The 19,335-nt window shown below is 42.9% G+C and overlaps 1 protein-coding gene across 6 annotated transcripts in view; it reads right to left on the minus strand.

Annotated features, from left to right (window-relative positions):
• XPO4 (exportin 4) overlaps positions 1-19,335 on the minus strand; it is a 340,414-nt gene that overhangs the window by 139,072 nt on the left and 182,007 nt on the right. For 5 of the 6 annotated variants that reach the window (XM_029602525.1, XM_029602524.1, XM_029602522.1 and 2 more), the window contains 4 exons: positions 14,979-15,155; positions 11,982-12,127; positions 2,871-3,019; positions 1,730-1,907 (listed from right to left, as the gene is read on the minus strand). In XM_029602525.1, coding sequence (XP_029458385.1) covers positions 1,730-1,907; positions 2,871-3,019; positions 11,982-12,127; positions 14,979-15,155 — 650 coding nt within the window. The remainder of the gene's footprint in view (positions 1-1,729; positions 1,908-2,870; positions 3,020-11,981; positions 12,128-14,978; positions 15,156-19,335) is intronic. The other variant, XM_029602521.1, reaches the window with a different exon arrangement.

A 19,335-nucleotide genomic window follows, 5' to 3' on the forward strand; every position in this document is an offset into this window, starting at 1 on the left:
ATGTATCTTAATACTGGCTCACGACCTCAAATTTATAACCAAAACAAATTTACAACAACTTGAGGGAAACTGCAAACAAGCAGATTATATATTTGACAATAACTATACAAAGAATTGTTCAAAAAGACAACAACCAGCAGAGAGTGGTATCAGAAGATTGTATAGTGCTTCCAGTCTCATGAGAAGATTGTATAGTGCTTCCAGTCTCATGAGACTGGAAGCACTATACAATCTTCTCATGAGACTGGAAGCACTATACAAAGAATTGTTCAAAAAGACAACAACCAGCAGAGAGTGGTATCAGAAGATTGTATAGTGCTTCCAGTCTCATGAGAAGATTGTAGTGCTTCCAGTCTCATGAGACTGGAAGCACTATACAATCTTCTGATACCACTCTCTGCTGGTTGTTGTCTTTTTGAACAATTCTTTGTATAGTTATTGTCAAATATATAATCTGCTTGTTTGCAGTTTCCCTCAAGTTGTTGTAAATTTGTTTTAAATATCTAATAAATACAGTTATTGTACATTTAAAATGGTATTATGCTTTACATTAGAAACAAAACACTCATCATTCAAGTTTACGTATTCAAATATGCACAAAACTCAATGCAGTGAAAATTTAATTTTTTAAACTTGAGTGGATGAGTGTTTTGTTTTTGATTTAAATTCTTCACTCCCATTTACCTTTGATTATTTTTGGATTATGCTTTACATTGCTATTAGAAACTATGGTTGAAGAGAAAGATTAATCGCCTCCATTTTTGTGCCCCTGATGCAAGTATACGAAACACTGCCACAGTGTCCGGCAGCAATTTTTTCTTGAACATGAGTACATTCTTAATGAAAACTACGTCATTTTATTTGCATTTTGAAAAATTTTCAAAACAAATTCTTCACGGACAATCCCAATGATTATAATAAACATGCAATATTTTTAAGGGCTTCATAAATTCTGTTTAAAAAGTATCATCGGCATCTCTACATGGTGGTCAAAGTAAGGTGCTAGAGGAATGAGAATGCCTTAACAGTTTCTCTCCACCATTTCTAGGTGATCGTTACATATTTAAAATTTCTATTTCATAATTTTGGGTTCAGTTGATTTTGGTAGTATAAGAACAGCATCACCCTCTAGTACTTCGAGCTAATCCTCCCAGAAGAGGGTAAGCAACACTAGCCATAAGCAAAGGGAAACCTGTATCGGTGCCACTGCTGCTGCTGAATCTGGTCTAGGTCTGTCAGTCTGGCAAATTTATCCCAAGCACTCAATTTACTACAAAGACTTAAAAAAAAAAAAAAAAAAGCCGATGTACAGGAGGTCCCTAGAAGCATACATAAAACTTCATTAAAAAGTTGCTTGCCACATGCATCAATGTTCAGGCTCCTCAAATCCATCCCTTCAAACTCTGGCATGCCATCTAACTCCCTTCCTTCCTACATGCCATGTAATTTGACAGGAGATATTTATCAGTGATAAAAGAAAAAGCGAGCACATGCTGCCCTTTTTCTTTTGAAACAAAACAAAATATTCCCCTCCTTGTTACAGCAGCATGACCTTCTGCTTGAGGTCTTTTTCTTTTTGGCAAAGAACAATCAGCCAACCGAGACAGCAAACAGATGTTTTATGCCAGGCTATTCTTTTTTATTCTTCGCAGTTTAAATCTTTGCAAATAAAGCCTTTCATTATTTTTGGTACGTTAAATTATTTGGTAACATGAGGCTCTCACATTACCTAATGACAGAATCCGTTCTATTGCATCCTGGAATAGAAGAGGCCTTTTCCCCTGGAGATCCCAGAATCTGCAATGTTGTATTGATATCAACCTCGGTTGAATGACTGATGGAATATTCCATGATTTCTGAAGGTATTAGCGGAGTCTCTCCCTGAGTATCATCAGCTAAGAGGTAGCCTAAAGTTAAAGAGGAAAACAACCTTAACGAAGAACACAAAATGAATTCTTAAATAAAGTAGAAAATAAATTAACCTTACAATGGCCTTGAATTCCATATATTTGTCACTCTTTCCACAAATTTCTTTCAAAAGGGCTTAGGACAATAGCCACTTATCAGGAAGAAGCTTGATTTCACAAAGAATGAGGCTCTATTTTCCCCAAAGAGTTTCCCCCATAAACATGGCTGGGGGAGGGGAGGAATAATTTTTAAACTATATTTTGTATGTAAGTCCTCAACCTTATAAAGCTCACCTAGGCACCTAAATTCATTATACCTTTCTGCATACTCCCTATGAAAAGAACAGGGATCAGTTCTTATTCACATCATATTTCTTTTAACAAAGAGGATGAGAATGAAATTAAAGCAAAGAAATGTGGGTGAATAAAACCAAAGCAATCATGGTTGTAAAACCCTGTAGAGACCCAGAGAGATTACATTCGTGCTTTTTTCCTTTAAAAAATTGCCTATGTATTTTCTCTGTGTACACTTTATCTCCAAAATCATTTAACCTGGAGCAACCATATTTTCAGGATGGATTATATGCATATAAAAAGCTAGAAACCTAAATCATGTTTTCCCATAAATTTATGGATCTAGCCGAAAACTGAAAAAAATTATTTAAGTGCTCAGATTAATTGATCTGTAATTCTTTTCTTACTTGTATCTACTGGGCGTACCAAATTATTTACCAACATACATAGGGAGCTAAAATCTGTGCCAATATTGTTAGGAAAATACACACATATGTATATGCAAGCCAATGGTAGTTTTAATTTGCAGATACTACTGTACTTTTGATGACAAGGTATGTCAAATGTGTACAATATTACTTCAAAAGCTATTGTTCTAGGCAGACAGCGGTAGAAATAGCTTTGACTACAGATATCCATCTTAGGGAACTGCCATATGTCATCACTAACCTGTGACTAAAATAAGCCAGTGAATATCCTCATACAGGTCATCAAGCACTTTACTGTCATCAGTCGAGCCCGATCCTGGTGAGGCAAGCAAGTGCTGTTGATGTCTTTGTAACTGACCATGCAGTCTTGTCACTCTGTCTTCTAATAAACTAAGCACACAAAGAATAATTTGCATTAACATCTACAAATTAGATAATTCCATAATTCCAATAATTTTAGGGAACAAATTAGGCAGTGGGATCTTTCTACTGTTCTTTTTTCCTTGCATTTGCTTATGTTGTCACCATATTTTTCTCTCTATCAAATCTGTTTTTAAATTTCTTTACGTTGCTTGAGGTCACCATGGCTCTGACTCACTAAGGCTTTTCTCCCGTTCAGTGTCTATAGGAAAGAAAGCTTAGTAAATCAAACCCTAACAGCTCATTCAACAAAATAGAACATCCCAGTGCATTATACATCACTATATCTAGCCAGGCCCAGGAGGAAACAGGAGGCCCCAGGGAAAGGAGGCATCTTAGGAAAGGCCCAGACCGAGAAACTGTAAATTGGAGAAATTACTTACCTGATAATTTTGTTTTCCTTAGTGTAGACAGATGGTCTCAGGATCAATGGGTATAGTGTACTCCTGATAGCATATGGGAGACTGAGTCAGATTTCAAAGCTGACGTCAGCCTACATATACCCGTGCAGCATGCTCAGCTCTTCAGTATTCTCCTTGAAAAGCAATTGTGGATATATGTGTGCTTTAATAACTTGATTAACTAGGACTGGTTCAACTGATTTCCAAACTGGAGACCACCAGTGCACTCAACTGGATAACACAGACACCCGGCAACCACGGGTGTCTTGAACTAGGGGTAATACCTGGCTTACCCGTGCTTGTCTTGTTCTCGGGATTTTTTCCACCCGAGGTTTATGGATTCCGGGGCAGTCAGTGGACAGGATGCTGAGTCCATCTGTCTACACTAAGGAAAACGAAATTATCAAGTAAGTAATTTCTCCGTTTCCTAGCGAGTAGCAGATGGACTCAGGACCAATGGGATGTACAAAAGCTACTCCCGAACAGGGCGGGAGGCTGCCCTTGGCCCAATTAGCATTGCCCTTGCAAAGGTTGTATCCTCCCAGGCCTGGACATCCAGGTGGTAGAACCTGGAGAAGGTGTGTATGGAGGACCACGTCGCCGCCCGACAGATCTCGGCAGGCGACAGCATCTTGGTTTCCGCCCAGGACACTGCCTGGGCCCTTGTAGAATGGGCCTTGACTTGTAGAGGTGGAGGCTTCCCTGCCTCTACATTGGCCGCCTTGATTACTTCTTTGATTCAGCGGGCTATAGTTGCCTGCGAGGCCGCTTCCCCCTATTTCTTCCCACTGTGAAGGATGAATAGATGGTCCATCTTTCGCACAAATTCCGATCTTTCCAGGTATCGGACTAGGAGTCTGCCGACGTTAAGATGAAGAAGAAGACGCGAGTCTTCCAAGTCCTTATGTTTGTCTGGAGATGGTAGCCAGATGGTTTGGTTTAGATGAACTTGAGAAACCACTTTCGGTAGGAAGGAGGGGACAGTGCGTAGCTGTATGGATCCCGGAGGAACGGTTCCCAACAGGAAAGCGCTTGAAGCTCGGAGATGCGACGGGCTGAACATATTGCCACTAGAAATGCAGTCTTCAAGGTCAGGAGCCAGTGACAGACCGCGTGTTGGTCTGAAGGAAGTTCCCGCAAGGAAGTCTAGTACTAGATTGAGATTCCATAGGGGTAGTGGTCACTTTAGGAGTGGTCAGATTTATTTGACCCCTCTCAGGAAACGGGAAACATCTGGATGGGTTGATAGACTGATGCAGTCTACTGTGGCTCTGAAGCAGGCCAGTGCGGCCACCTGAACCTTGAGGGAGTTGAGAGACAACCCCTTCTTCAAGCCGTCCTGCAGAAAATCCAGGATCATGTGGATTTTGACTGTCCGCAGAAGGATCTCGCGGTCCTCACACCAGGCTTCGAATACTCTCCATATTCATATGTAATCTAGAGATGTGGAGAACCTGTGTGCTTAGAGCAAGGTGTCAATCACTGCCTTCGAGTATCCACTCTTCTTCAGGTGAGTCCTCTCAATGGCCAGACCGTAAGAGAGAATCAATTTGGGCTTTCGTGGAGGATTGGTCCTTGCCGGAGAAGGTCCCTGTGTGGAGGAAGGCACAGAGGGTTCCCCACAAAGAGTCTTCGCATATCTGAGTACCATGGCCTTCTTGGCCAGTCCGGGGCCACTAGAAGAACTAGTCCTCTGTGGTGTTCTATCTTGCAGATGATCCTGCCCAGTAGTGGCCATGGGGGGAAGGCATACAGCAGGTCTTCCTGTGGCAAGGTCTGGATGAGGGCATTGATTCCCCGGGATTGTGGTTCTCGTCTGCGGCTGAAGAACTTGAGAACTTGGGCGTTGGACCGGGTTGCCAGTAGATCCACAGCTGGGGTTCCCCAGTGTTTACTATCAACTGGAAGGCTGAGGTAGTCCGCAGAAACATTGTCCTTTCCCGTGATGTGGGAGGCTGAGATCCCTTGCAGGTTTGTTTTCGCCTACGCCATGAGGGGGTCTATTTCCAGGGGCACCAGTTGGTTCCTGGTTCCTCCCTGGCAGTTGATGTAGGCAACTGTTGTGGCATTGTCTGTCATGACTGACAGACTCACCCCGGAGTCTGTGGCTGAATCGTAGACAGGCTAGTGGGACTGCTCGGGCTTCCAGCCGGTTTATGTTCTATCCCGCCTCTTCTTTGTCCCACTTTCCCTGGGCTGTCAGTTCCTGACAGTGGGCTCCCCAACCTAGCAGGCTCGCATCCATGGTGAGCAAGATCCAGTTCGGTGGGGATAGTCTTATTCCCTTGCTCAGATGGTCCTCCTGTAGCCACCATTGGAGCTGTGTCCGAACATCTGCTGGTAACTGGAGGTGCATGGAGTAGTTCTGGGACGTCGGGTCCCATCGTGACAGTAGGGAACATTGTAGTGGGCACATGTGGGCCCTTGCCCATGGAACGACTTCCAGGGTTGATGTCATGAGACCGAGGACTTGGAGGTAGTCCCATACCTTGGAGCGAGCATTTATTTATTTATTTATTTATTTCGGATTTTTATATACCGACATTCTCAATACAATTATCGAATCAGGTCGGTTTACATATAACAAAACTTTCGCAACAAAGGCGTTACATTGAACAGCGTTTTCTTAACATATAACGTATAACATATGGCATATAACATATAACATATATGTATAAATAATAAGAATTAAATATTACATAGATAATAATAATAATAACTCGTCAACAGGACGTGGGTAAATGTTCGGCATGTTAAAAGCGAGAATAAAAGAATAAAAGAATAAAAGCGAGCATAGTTCAACAGTTTACGCAGTTGGCCCATCAGTTTTCTTCTCCTTGGAGGGGGGAGGATAACCTTGTCTTGCTTGGTGTTGAATCGGATTCCAAGGTACTCTAGTGACTGGGAGGGCTGTAGTAAGCTCTTGGCTTTGTTGACGACCCACCCGAGATTCTGCAGTAGATTCTTGACTCTGGTGGTCGCCTGGTGACTTTCCACTGGAGATTTTGCCCTGATCAGCCAATCGTCCAGGTAAGGATGTATGAGGATTCCTTCTTTCCTCAGTGTTGCCGCCACTACCACCATGATCTTGGTGAAAGTCCGAGGGGCGGTAGCTAGTCCGAAGGGTAGCGCCCAGAACTGGTAATGATGGTCCAATATCGCAAAGCGTAAGAAGTGCTGATGGTCGTGTTGGACTGGGATGTGGGGATAGGCTTCGGATAGATCCAGTGAAGTCAGGAATTCTCCCAGCTGTATTGCCCTTATAACTGAGCGTAGGGTTTCCATGCGGAAGTGTGGTACTCTCAGGTATCGATTGACGGTCTTGAGGGCCAGGATGGGCCGGAACTTGCCCTCCTTCTTGGGAACGATAAAATATATGGAATAGTGCCCAGTATTTTGCTGATGCGTGGGTACCTGGGTTAATGCCTTTAGGCTGAGTAGTTTTGTCAGTGTAGTTTCCACTGCCGTCCTCTTGGAGAGGGCGTGGCACGGTGATCTCACAAATTTGTCTGGAGGGATGCTGTGGAAGTCCAGAGAGTATCCTTCTTGAATGTTAGGACCCACTTGTCTGACGTTATCTCAACCCATCTTTGGTAGAAGAGGGTAACGTCTGCCCCCTATGACTTCTTCCTGTGGATGGGTCTGCTGATTCTCATTGGGGGGTACGGTGGGAGCCTGTACCTGAGCCTGCTCCCCTGTTGTTTCTGTTCAGATAGGTCTGGGACCTGCTGTGGGGCGAGGTGCTTGGTGGTATGTGTTCTTGTACGGTCTAAAGCACTAAGCTCCTCTGCCCTTGGTTCTTCGGGGAGAGGAGCGCTGGTTTCTTTTGCTCCTATCCTCCGGTAGGCGAGGTACTGGAGGTTCGCCCCATTTGTTGGCTAACTTCTCCAATTCACTTCCGAACAAGAGGGATCCTTTAAAAGGCATTCTCGTGAGGTTTGCTTTGGAGGTCGCGTCGGCTGACCAATTTCGGAGCCATAGTTGTCTTCTAGCTGCAACTATGGAGGAGACGCCCCTGGCTGAGGTGCGCGCTAGGTCTGAGATCACATCCGTGAGGAAGGATATCGCTGGTTCTAATGTTTCAGCAGACGTGTTTGCATGTCTGGAGAGAAGCAAGCAGGCACATGTTACTACGGCACAGCAGGACACGATTTGCAGGGCCATTGCTGCTACATCAAAGGACTGTTTGAGAATGGCTTCCTGACGTCTGTCCTGGGCATCCTTGAGTGCCGCTCCTCCTTCGACCGGGATGGCTGTGCGCTCAGAGATGGCGCAGACCATGGCGTCCACTTTTGGGAACCATAGGAGTTCCTTAGCTGTGGGTTCCAGGGGGTATAGAGCTTCTAAGGCCCGTCCTCCTTTGAAGCTGGCCTCCGGGGCATTCCATTCCAGGTCAATCAGTTGTTGTATGGACTGCAACATTGGAAAATAGCATGAGGCCTGACGGAGGGACACCAGGACGGGGTTCGTATTTGGCTCCGCTGTGGTACCCGTGCCTGGAATGGCCAGCGTCTTCAGGGTCAGAGACACGAGAGCTGGTAACTCGTCTTTGGAGAAGAATCGTGGCATGGTTCGGTATGGTTCCATACCTGGGGGGGGGATTTCCCCTTCCTCCAGGGAATCACTTTCGTCCCCCGAGGTGTCTGTATCGCCTATAGGAAGGCTCTTGCCTAGGTGGGGCACGTCTCGAGCGGTCCGAGAAATGCTTGGAAGATCTTGTGCTTCTGATGAAGACTGGAACTGTGTCGCCGGCGGTACCGATTGCGCCTGAACAAAGGTTTGTAGTCCTTTGAAGAATTCCACCCAGGAGAAGGTGCCTGGGTCCATGTTGAATCCCGGTAGGTTTATGGTGGAAGCCCCCGAGGTGCCTTCCTGTGTAGGCACTGAGTCGGAAATACAGAGGTCCGGGGTACTATCGTTAGTGGATCCGGAACCCTCTACTGGCTGTGGGGGGCCTTGCTTAGGTCCCCCCTGAGCCTCTTCGCACTGCTGGCATAATGCGGAGGCCACTTCAGGTTGCGCAGCTCTCAGATGGCAGGCTGGGCAGAGGGCTTGTCCCTTGATTTTCTTGGCAGGTGGTGCCATGACTTATGCGCGTGGAGTGATTCAAAACTTGTTTGTGCACGTTGGTATGCACGCCGGCTTAGTTGTGCGCTCCGGGTGCGCCGAGAATGTGCGTGCAGGATGCGCGCGCAGGCTACCACTTTGTGCGCCTGGGCGAGATGTGCGCGCCACTGTGCGCACGGGCCTATTTGTGCGCTCGGGCAGTTTATGCAGGCCGCTGTGCGCTTGGCACAGATGCGCACACTGCTGTGCGCAAGGCTCAGTTGTGCAGACAATACGGCGGTCAAGGAGGGGAAATGGCGCCGACGACCATGCAGGCAAGATGGGACCCCCCCTGCAGGGTCTCCACGTGTGTGGACCCTCGCACCGGATCGGGGTCTAGCTAGGACCTTATTTAACCCGATTTAACAGACGCCGGAAGGGACGATCTGTGCTGCAAATCAAGCCTCAGAGACCGGAGACTTAAAAGAAGGTTTCTACCTTACCTGGTCTCGGCGTTTCCCGGTCTTGTGCCGGGTGGTCTCCAGCTCCGGGGGGAGAGAGAAATACCTTCACCGCCGTGCTCAATTCAACACCCACTGCCTCTGAGCCACCCTGGGGGCTAAGTCCACGCCGGGGAGCCGGCTACCGGACAGAGGCTTACCTCTGAGGGATCTCTGAAATCACCTCAGGAATTCTCGACTGGGGGAGAGACCCTTAGGTATCACCGCAGGAGAGTGGGGCTCGTCTTCTTGAGGTAAATTTTCTCTCTTCTTTGTTTTAGAATTGCTAACACTATTCTAGTGTGTGGATGTGTCCCTATCTGCTTTAGGAGACGGAGAAATACTAAAGAGCAGAGCTTCCTGCACGGGTATATGTAGGCTGACATAGGCTTTGAAATCTGACTCCATCTCCCATCTGCTATCAGGAGTACACTATACCCATTGGTCCTGAGTCCATCTGCTACACTCTAGGAAATGTTATACTGCTGAGTTTTTTTTATTTTGTTTTTTTTAATAAGCTGCAAAGGTATGCAGAGTTATTTTCTGTTGTGAATTAATAAAAGCTCCTGAATATTCAGCCAGAGCCTAGCATGTGTCAATTCTCTGGCCATTCTGACGCAAATGGTGCCATACAAAGATCTCAACATGTACCCTAGAGAAAACTGGGATGGGAGATGTGATAGAGACATACCTCCAAGGTATCACTGCACAGGAGGATGGGCCTCTTTCGCCAGAAAGAAGGCTCTGGAATGCGAGTCATAGGATGAGGGTGAAAAAGGATAGACTCAGGAGTAACATAAAGAAATACTTTTTTACAGAAAAGATAATGGATGCATATAAGACACCCAGTGAAGGCAGAGGAGACAAGGACAGTATGTGAATTCAAGAAAACATGGGACAAGCTCAGAGGTTCTCTGAGGAACTGATAGGGCTTGTAAAGCTGAGCAGGCTTGCGTAGATGGGCAGACTAGATAGGCAGTATGGTTTTTTTCCTCCATCATGATTCTATTAATTTTAAATGGAGGGTATTTGTTTTAATTATTTTGTTGCATTTTTGGCTGAAAACTGAGTGCTATTTGCTTTAAATTTGAATATGTATTTTATGTTGATATTTTTTTGCACTGTATGTTAGATGAATAATCTATTCACAATTTTATATTATAGTGCTAATTATTTGTTTTATAATTGTTATTACAAACCTTGAGCATTCCCAGGAAGGTATGAAATAAATTACAAACTTGAACAGGACAAATTTCCATTTAAGCCAGTCTCCACTGAAAAATTCTGTAAGCGATTTGCCATATAACACGCGATTCAAGTATTCCCAATCCTTTTTTGCTAACTGGGCTCATTATTTTAAACATGAGGCCTATATTTTTCCCAGTGCATTAGTCAAATTATGCTTATCTCTAATTAATTTTATCTAGCAATCCTCAATCTATTCACCTGATCTATCATTTTGAAGTTGTGTACTATTTTCCACTATGCAGGCCTATGTGACTTAACCTATTTATTTTGATTTTAACCACCATTCCAAAGGCTTGAAGTGATGTACAATAAATACAAATAAAACAAATTACAATACACAAAATGAAATCTACTCAATATATAAAATCCAGACAAACAGACAATCAAACTAGATAAAACAAGCCAAATAAACGAAACCTAACAGCTATCACAGAAAACAGTTTTCAAGAAGAGATAATAAGAATCAAAGGCAATTACAAATAGTAACATCTTTATCTGAAGATGAGCTTCCTTAGAAACTGCGTTCCAAAAAAGTAGGAGTGGTACAAGGAAACGTACAAGCCCTAATACTGTTCGCAAGTGCAAGGCTCATTAGGAGACGGCTGGACAGAGAACATGTGCATAAATAGTAAACATGAATTGTAAATTGGTCTTATGAAGCACCCGTAGTGGAGAAAACACAATGCATTAGTATGGAAAGTGAGATCTTAAACTACAGTGCAGTGCACACTAGAACCTCACTGGTACCTTGGAAGATGACAACACTGTCCATTTTAAATCAATAAATGTGCAGCACTGCACTGATGTTACAGTATATACTCGTGTATAAGTTGATTTCATGTATAAGTCAAGGGTATTTTTTGGGGCCCAAAATCAAAAATTATCTGTCACCGGTGGATAAGTTGAGGGTAAAACCTAGGGAGCTTATGAAATGATGAAACCATACTAAGAAACAAACTAATAACTTAAGAAAACCGCTTTTATTTATTTTTTTAAAAACAGAATGAAGGATCTCATAAGAAACATTATCATTTAACAACTTAAGAAAATGTCTCTGCTTATGAATCCTTCCTTCCCTCCCCCATGGCTGCCCCTCCTGTCTGAATCCTTCCCCCGCTCCCGATTCCTTAACTCACACGCTGCTAGCTGTCAACCACGGCACTTGCATTTGCTCAGGAACGTCCTTCCTCCTCCCCCATGGTCTCACAGTGTAGTCGTAGGACAGCTTCTCCCCCACAACTCCTCTGGATCCTTTAACTTGAACACTTGCTGCTGCTATGAGTACGATGACGAACCTGTGGTCCGTCAGGCACTTCCCTCCATCCTCTCCCGCAGGGTCCCAGTGGTACGCTTTAAACCAATCAGACCCTGGCTTGGGAGGGAGAGGAAGTGCCTGTGCAACTGCAAGTGTCGGTCGTCGTCCTCAGAGCAGCGGGGGTGTTAAGGGATCGGGAGGAGGGAACGTGCGAACGATTCACTCATGCATCTTGAATTACGGTACTGGCATCATGTGGATTGACCCGTGGTTAAGACGACCGCGATTTTAAGGACCAGTTTTGGGGGTAAAATGTTTCGACTTATACATGAGTATATTCGGTAATTAAAAACAATGTCGTTAAAAACAGTAAATTATACCCCTTAGATATTTTGGCTCAAAACAGTTGTCCTGAACATTTTTTTCACAAGACATAGCAATGATATTTAAGTGGAGTCTTTAACAGGATATTCGATTTTTACCTTATGAGAAGAGGTATACAATGGTCTGAAGCAATTCTTCCTAACATGCCTATACTGGCTAGCTGGTCAGAAAACAAGTCTCTGTCATCTTCTTGGAGTTCATTTATTTCCTCTTCTTCATGTGTGGCAACACCATTGGCAGTCTGCTTATAATACCAAAGAACTGAAGTTTAGTTACACGGTATCATTTGCTTCCATTCCATATTATCTTTATTGTCAAGCTAAAACAAAAGCATTTCCATAGGAGAACGTCTGGTGCATCTTCGGCTTCAGATTTAATTACAGCTTTTAGCAGAACAGATAGCCAACAGATTGAGATATTGCAACTCATTTTCTGAATTTTTTGTAACGACAAAATCATGTAAGGTAGCACTTTAGTACAGATAAAAAATGATGATAAAACTTAACCGTTGCACATGGCATTACAAAATTCCAAAATGTGTTATACAGCCACAACAATAAATTGTGCTATTCCCTGCAATAGTAATAAAACAGTGCTCAACCTCTGCAGTAGAAATTAAATAATGCTATACAGCCACAAAAGAATTATAATAAAAATAAAAGCTCAAATTTTACTATGCTTTCTGCAGTAAGCAGATTCCATTTGCATTTTTTTTTTTTTACTTACAGAAAACACGAAAGTCCAGTAACACTGTAAACATTTTAAAATGTATAACAATAAAGGCACTGAGAACATGAGAAAAAAATGTAACAAAAAAAAATTTGAATAAATGTTATTGAACTTTTATAAAAGCATGAAATATTAGACAGGGTGTTAAAGTTAGAACTAAAAAGGCAAAGAACATGACCAACAGCAAAAGAAAGAGGTTTACAGATCAGTGTCACTGTAGAAGCGGGCAGGCCAACACCGTTATACATGCATATGCTGGTCCCACCCACCACCCCACACACAATGCTTTTTAATGCCTGCCGCTCCTCCTTCATCCGAAGCACCAAGCACTGGTCTTTTGACAACTTCAAAGCTGCAGCTGCCCACGCTGCGTACTCCTCATCCATCTCAAAGGCCTAAGCCCTAGCTTTGAAACCAAACAAGAATTTTGAACTATCAGCTGTGGCTTCTAAATTGTTACTCCTAGGATAAATAACTTAGCCAATAATAAGACCAGAAAATTCTGCACATACAAAGTACAGAAGGATGGCTTATGTCCGTGAACTTGCTCCTGCCTCTGTCTTGGATCTTTCATCCCTCTCCCCATGTAGTCCTCCCCTCTACCGCCTGTCTTCTGTCCCCAGCACATAGTCACAGTTGGTGGCGGATTTTTGTCTCCGAATCTTCCAGCAGAAAAAAAATCTAACAGTATCTGTGCCATACCATCTCTATCTCAGGACATATGTCTCTTGCCTAGGAGTTCTAATTTTAGCCTCAATTTGTGAAATATAGCAAAACACTGAATATTATAGCTTAAACTGTACACTGTATCTGATCCAGCACTTTGTATTTTATTTATTTAGGAACATTTGATATTCTGCCATTTTCCAAGCTAGTCTCAAGGTATACTGAAATCATGCCGCCATATAAAACAAAACTCGAGTGAATTGTTATGAGTTAAAAGATTTATTTATTTATTTATTTATTTATTGGGTTTTATATACCGGGGTTCCTGTATGAGATACAGATCACCTCGGTTTACAGTAAACTGTAAACTTGCTCATGAGCTGTACATAGAACATTGATCATGGGCTATACATAGAACAGTAGATAACAATGGAAAACAAGTAACAGTAGAAAAACTTTGCTCGTAGGGCTATACAGAGAACAGTAGATAACAATGGCAAACAAGAACAGTGGAAAAACTTCACTCGTAGGCGATGCCAATATAGAGGTAACGGGACTTGGCATAAACTGGTATAAGGGTACATTAACTTCGCTCAAGGGCTATGCATAGAGCAATATGTGCTGAACATAGCGCAATATGGGCTAAAGCAGTAGGGAAACTATGTATGCAGGGGTGGCAGGGAAAAGAGGGGAGGGGCATGGCAGTTAAAAAACAGTCCAAGGCAGAGATTAGGTGTCAGGGAAGGCTTGGGTGAAGAGCCAAGTCTTCAGTTTTTAAGAAAGTCCCTTTAAGAAAGTTGTTTGTATTTGCTCCCAAATACTTTTATTTACTAGTGTAAATTTATGAGCGTCAAATGAGGAAAAAATGGAGGAATCAATCTCAGGTTTGGTAGTTTACGTGCCGAAGCAGCCGGCTTGCCTGGTCAGCAAGAGGCCCTGCAATATCACAGGGGAGAACCAAATTCCATATCTAACTTGGACCAGCCAAAACTGGAAGCTCTATAAAAATAGCACACACAGCTCATGAGGGAAGGATCACGTACAGACACTTCAGTGGTGATTTTTTTTTTTTTTTTAACATGTTCCAAACTGGCGCTGGGGATTTCCTGGAGAGGGCTTCATCCTCCCTCCTCCCCTCCCAGATGACCACTATGCTAGTTCTTTAACAGGAAGGCAAAAAAAACTGAGAGCTGCTTGTGAAGGTTTAATAGCACAAAGCCTTGTCAGTAAGCTCCACTCTATAACTAGCTGTAATGAACTGGCAATACAGAAACAGACAAAATGTGGTAGCTTACTGTATGGTAACTGGCCTCTTGTCACATAGTACTGGAAAAGCCAAATGTGGCCATGCATAAGAAAGAACATGAATATTTTAACTGACAGTAATGAGAAGAAACTTTATCTGCATATGGGACATATTTTACACCTAGCAATCATGAATGCAATTAATATTTTTGCAACATACACACTGGATCACCTGAAAAAAAACAAAAAACCCCAAAATAAACAAACCACACACTAGATACTTGGCTTTAAAGATCACTACTGAAAAAAACATGCCAATAAAAAAAAATGAGGAAACATTATTTAACAGACATTAATCGAACACAGCAAGGTCTGGAACTTTCAAATGAATGGTTTATTCAAAGGGAAATGCTGCAATTATTTCCCAAAATTGGCTGCTTAATTTAAGAACTTACCAAATTTCTGGTGCCATCTGGAGCAGCTAAGTGACACTGAATATAGGAATTAAAAACTTGAACTGCATGCTGGGTAAAGAAGCCTTTGTGGAAATGTTTGTCATCTTGTACTAAAGTAAGCCAGGATTCCAGCAGCTTATCATAGGCCTCCATGTACACCATGTCATCCTTGTCAAGCTGCAAGAAGAGAAGCGATGTCACTTTCTCACCAGACACGCCGTTTAAGCCATGCAAAGCAGGGTATGGATCTACCACCACTTCAGCGCAGTCCAGCGACGTGCGCAGCACACTCAAAGCTTAGAGCAGATTTCCTGCAACACAGAGCAATGAAGCAAGACAAGCCTACTCACTACATGCAGACCAAGTGAAAAACGATCCAAAAATTATGCATGAAATGACACATTGAAAAATATGGGAGCCCAAAAAACTGCTCAAGAGTGTGCAAGTTTGTGCTTTCCCACCCTTCTTTTCAGGCTCCTACATTTTAAACGTGTCTAATTGCTCAATTCTTTTTTTTTTTTTTTTTTTAATCCTTATGCTACCTGGCCTGAACATAGAGTGCATGTTTCATTGCTGTTTAGCTTCTGAATTCTGTTGTAGTTTGTACTTGAGCTGATGCTAACAGTTTCTGCATATTTTAGAATAGATACCCCTGTGTGGTGCAAATGTAAACAGCTCACATTAGCAGGAACACCTAGTAAAGCTGTATACTTAATTAGCAATTAACATTTTTCATTTCTGCAAGTACTCCTAGGGTGGAAGGATTAGTCCTCTTCCATTTAGCGCAGCCATAGTAGCAAAACTATTTTAGGGAATTCCATATGCTGATAAAAATGCATGTCTGATTTCCCCTCTTTTGTTCTAAAACATTTAGCTTTCCTGAGGAAATATTGGGCCAACGTAATAAGCCTCAGTAAACCTGCCATGGGTTTTTGTGTATGGTTTTTCTACACTAATCTTACATGTGTATGTAATAACACTTTTAGCACAGAAAAACATACGCACAAACTCACTAAAAAACCCATGATAGGTTTAGCACGAGTATAGGTAAATGGCATGCAAAGGAGGCAATTATCTATTAATGGGCAATGCAGGGAGCCGCGCTAGCAAGGAGAATTGTTAGTGTGGCATTTTTAAGCGCCTGGGTCAGGGCAGTAGTTAAGATAAAAGCGCCTGTCTGGAGGCGAAGAACTATGGCAGAAACCTTACAGTGTTGCAGGAGAGAAAGGTCAGAGAGGGAACAGACAGAAGTCAGTTTCTTGCTGAGGAAGAGAGGAAGGCCCGAGGACAGCTGGTTATCCTGGCTTAAGCTACTCTGAGAAGGGCATGTAGGTAACAGATATTCTGCCTGAAGAAAACACTGGTGAGGATACCGGAGACTGATGGTGTGTACCTATAGACTGAGCTCCAGGGCTATTCTCCGTCTGTATGGGAAATCCTTTAAGGCCATGGTCATGCCATTCTAGGCCTGGTCAAGCTTCTCGGAGCTCTACACTTGCATTTAGACCATATCACTTTAAACAGACAAGAATCTCTGCTGCATTTCCCGCACTCATCAGCATGAGCCATTATAGCCCCCATGCAGACAGCGTCAGATCATGAAAGAGTTACACATTGCTCTACCCATCTTCAGTCCAACCCCTAGACCACTAGCTTCTTCAATGTCTTATGAAAAGGGAAGGCGTTTGTGCCGAGAATCAATCACGGGTCTCCACAAGCCTATAATTAGCATGGGATTTCTGCGCGGATTTCTACATAGGGTGTTAAGTATGTGTTTTTGCATGGATTTTCTGCATGTATCTAATTTGCACAACCTTCCTTTATTACATCCCATAGGGCTGCTGCGTTTTGACACACACACACTCAAAATAATATTTGAAGAAATGTAGCACCGATTTCAGGAGGACCTTGTGAGACTGGAAAATTGGGCATCCAAATGGCAGATGAAATTTAAAGTGGATTAAGTACAAGATGATGCATATAGGGAAAAATAACCCATGCTGTAGTTACACAATGTTTGATTCCATATTAGGAGCTACCATCCAGGAAAGAGATCTAGGCATCATAGTGGATAATTCTTTGAAATCAGTGGCTCAGTGTGCTGTGGCAGTCAAAAAAAGCAAACAGAATGTTAGGAAGGGAATGGTGAATAAAACAGAAAATGTTATAATGCCTCTGTTTTGCTCCATGGTGAGACCGCACCTTGAATACTGTGTACAATTCTGGTCGCCACATCTCAAGAAAGATATAGTTGTGATGGAGAAGGTACAGAGAAGGGAGACCAAAATGATAAAGGGGATGGCACAGCTCCCCTATGAGGAAAGGCTGTTCAGCTTGGAGAAGAGACAGATGAGAGGGGATATGATAGAGGTCTTTAAAATCATGAGAGGTCTAGAATGGGTAAACGTGAATCAGTTATTTACTTTTTCGGATAATAGAAAGACTAGGGGGAATTCCATGAAGTTAGCAAGTAGCTCATTTAAAACTAATCAGAGAAAATTCTTTCACTCAACACATATTTAAACTCTGGAATTTGTTGCCAGGGGATGTGGTTAGTGCAGTTAGTGTAGCTGGGTTTAAAAAAAGGTTTAGATAAGTTCTTGGAGAAGTCCATTACCTGCTATTAATCAAGTTGACTTAGAAAATAGCCACAGCTATTACTAGTATCAATAGCATGGGATATACTTAGTGTTTGGGTAATTGCCAGGTACTTGTAGCCTGGATTGGCCACTGTTGGAAACAGGCTGCTGAACTTGATGGACCCTTCGTCTGACCCAGTATGGCAATTGCTTATGTTCTAATAGTTAGTTTGTAAAAGCTCTTCTGGCTAGCTAATCCCACTATTAAACCATCCAAGTTAAATAGGTGCTGGTGAGCTGATCTCAAGACACCATTACCATCCCCCACACTTAAGGGCACCACAAAGAAAGATGTACAGCATGCACCCAAGAAAGGAGTATTTAAAGGACAGAGGTGATGACCACAAAGAAAAATTAATACCTTTTACTACAAAAAGTGTAAAAATGTAAGGTTATTTACTTAGTAGATGATGATGTTAGGGATCATTTGATGGAACAGACACTGAATGTATCCACCTTTTTTCCCTCAGCAAATACAATTTTTAAAAATGTAAGAAAAAATACTAGAATAAACAAGGAAGTGAGACCTAAAACTAAGACCAAACAGTAAGAGAAGCAACAGAATTAATATATAGTGAAAAATGCATTATGTCCTACTGCTTTAATCCTTGCTCTCGTTGCTATCACTGAATAAAATGGGAGTAGGCACCAAGGTGGTAGAGTGAATTGCAAACTGGTTGACTGATAGGAGACAGCGTGTAATAGTAAATGGAACCTATTCTGAAGATAGAACGGTGTTAAGTGGAGTGCCACAGGGATCAGTTTTAAGTCCAATTATATTCAATATCTTTGTGAGTGACACTGCAGAAGGGATAAAAGGTATAATTGCTATTTGCAGATGATACTAAGATCTGCAACAGAGCGGACATGCCTGAAGGAAGTAGAGAGAATGAAAAGCGATTTAAGAAAGCTTTAAGAGTGGTCAAATGTTTGGTAGCTAGGATCGGCAGCCCTTGAAGGGCTTTAAATCGCAGCTCCCACCAGGCGCCGCACGCCGAAGGAGCGCGTCAAAGGGGCCTTTGTGCGCCCCTTCGTGCAACCCCGAAGGGCAACCCTGAAACCTATATTCCTCATTCAAACCCTGGAGCGTACACCTTCACCTCGCACTGCAGTCTGGGCACGACTCATTACCACGGGATTCACTCAGCCCGCCCAGCACTCATCCAAATCTCAGCCTGTCCTACAATTATCAAGCACTCATCTCGCACAAACATCCAGCCTTACACGCAGTCCCATCAACAACCCTCTAGCAACCACTTCCTCCTGAAATTCATCTAATCCTCGAATAGAGACAACATGTTACAATCGTACCCCATCCCCATTATTTCTGTCCTATTCATTGACAGACTCAATCGACCCATGCTCAATATTCAACGCTCAAAAAGATCACTGATCCCCATCATGATCTCCCCTTTAACACAATTCCTGGGTCTCTCTTTAATCACACTAACTCTACTCAACTCCCATTCTCTATCAAAAAAATCACACTTGCTCAACGACCACCTCCTAGACTCCCAATCGGATATTTATGCAATAACCGAAACATGGCTACAAACAACAGATACTGCTTTAATCAACCAATTACCAATTCAACTCTACGACTTCTTCTCTCTACCTAGACTTAAGAAAAGAGGAGGAGGAATTTTGCTAGCCGCAAAAAAAGAACTTAGACTGCTACACCAAACCTTTAAATCGACGACCAAATTAGAAATTGGATT

This window comes from Rhinatrema bivittatum, chromosome 5 (assembly GCF_901001135.1).
Source record: "Rhinatrema bivittatum chromosome 5, aRhiBiv1.1, whole genome shotgun sequence".
NCBI classification, from domain to species: Eukaryota; Metazoa; Chordata; class Amphibia; order Gymnophiona; family Rhinatrematidae; genus Rhinatrema; species Rhinatrema bivittatum.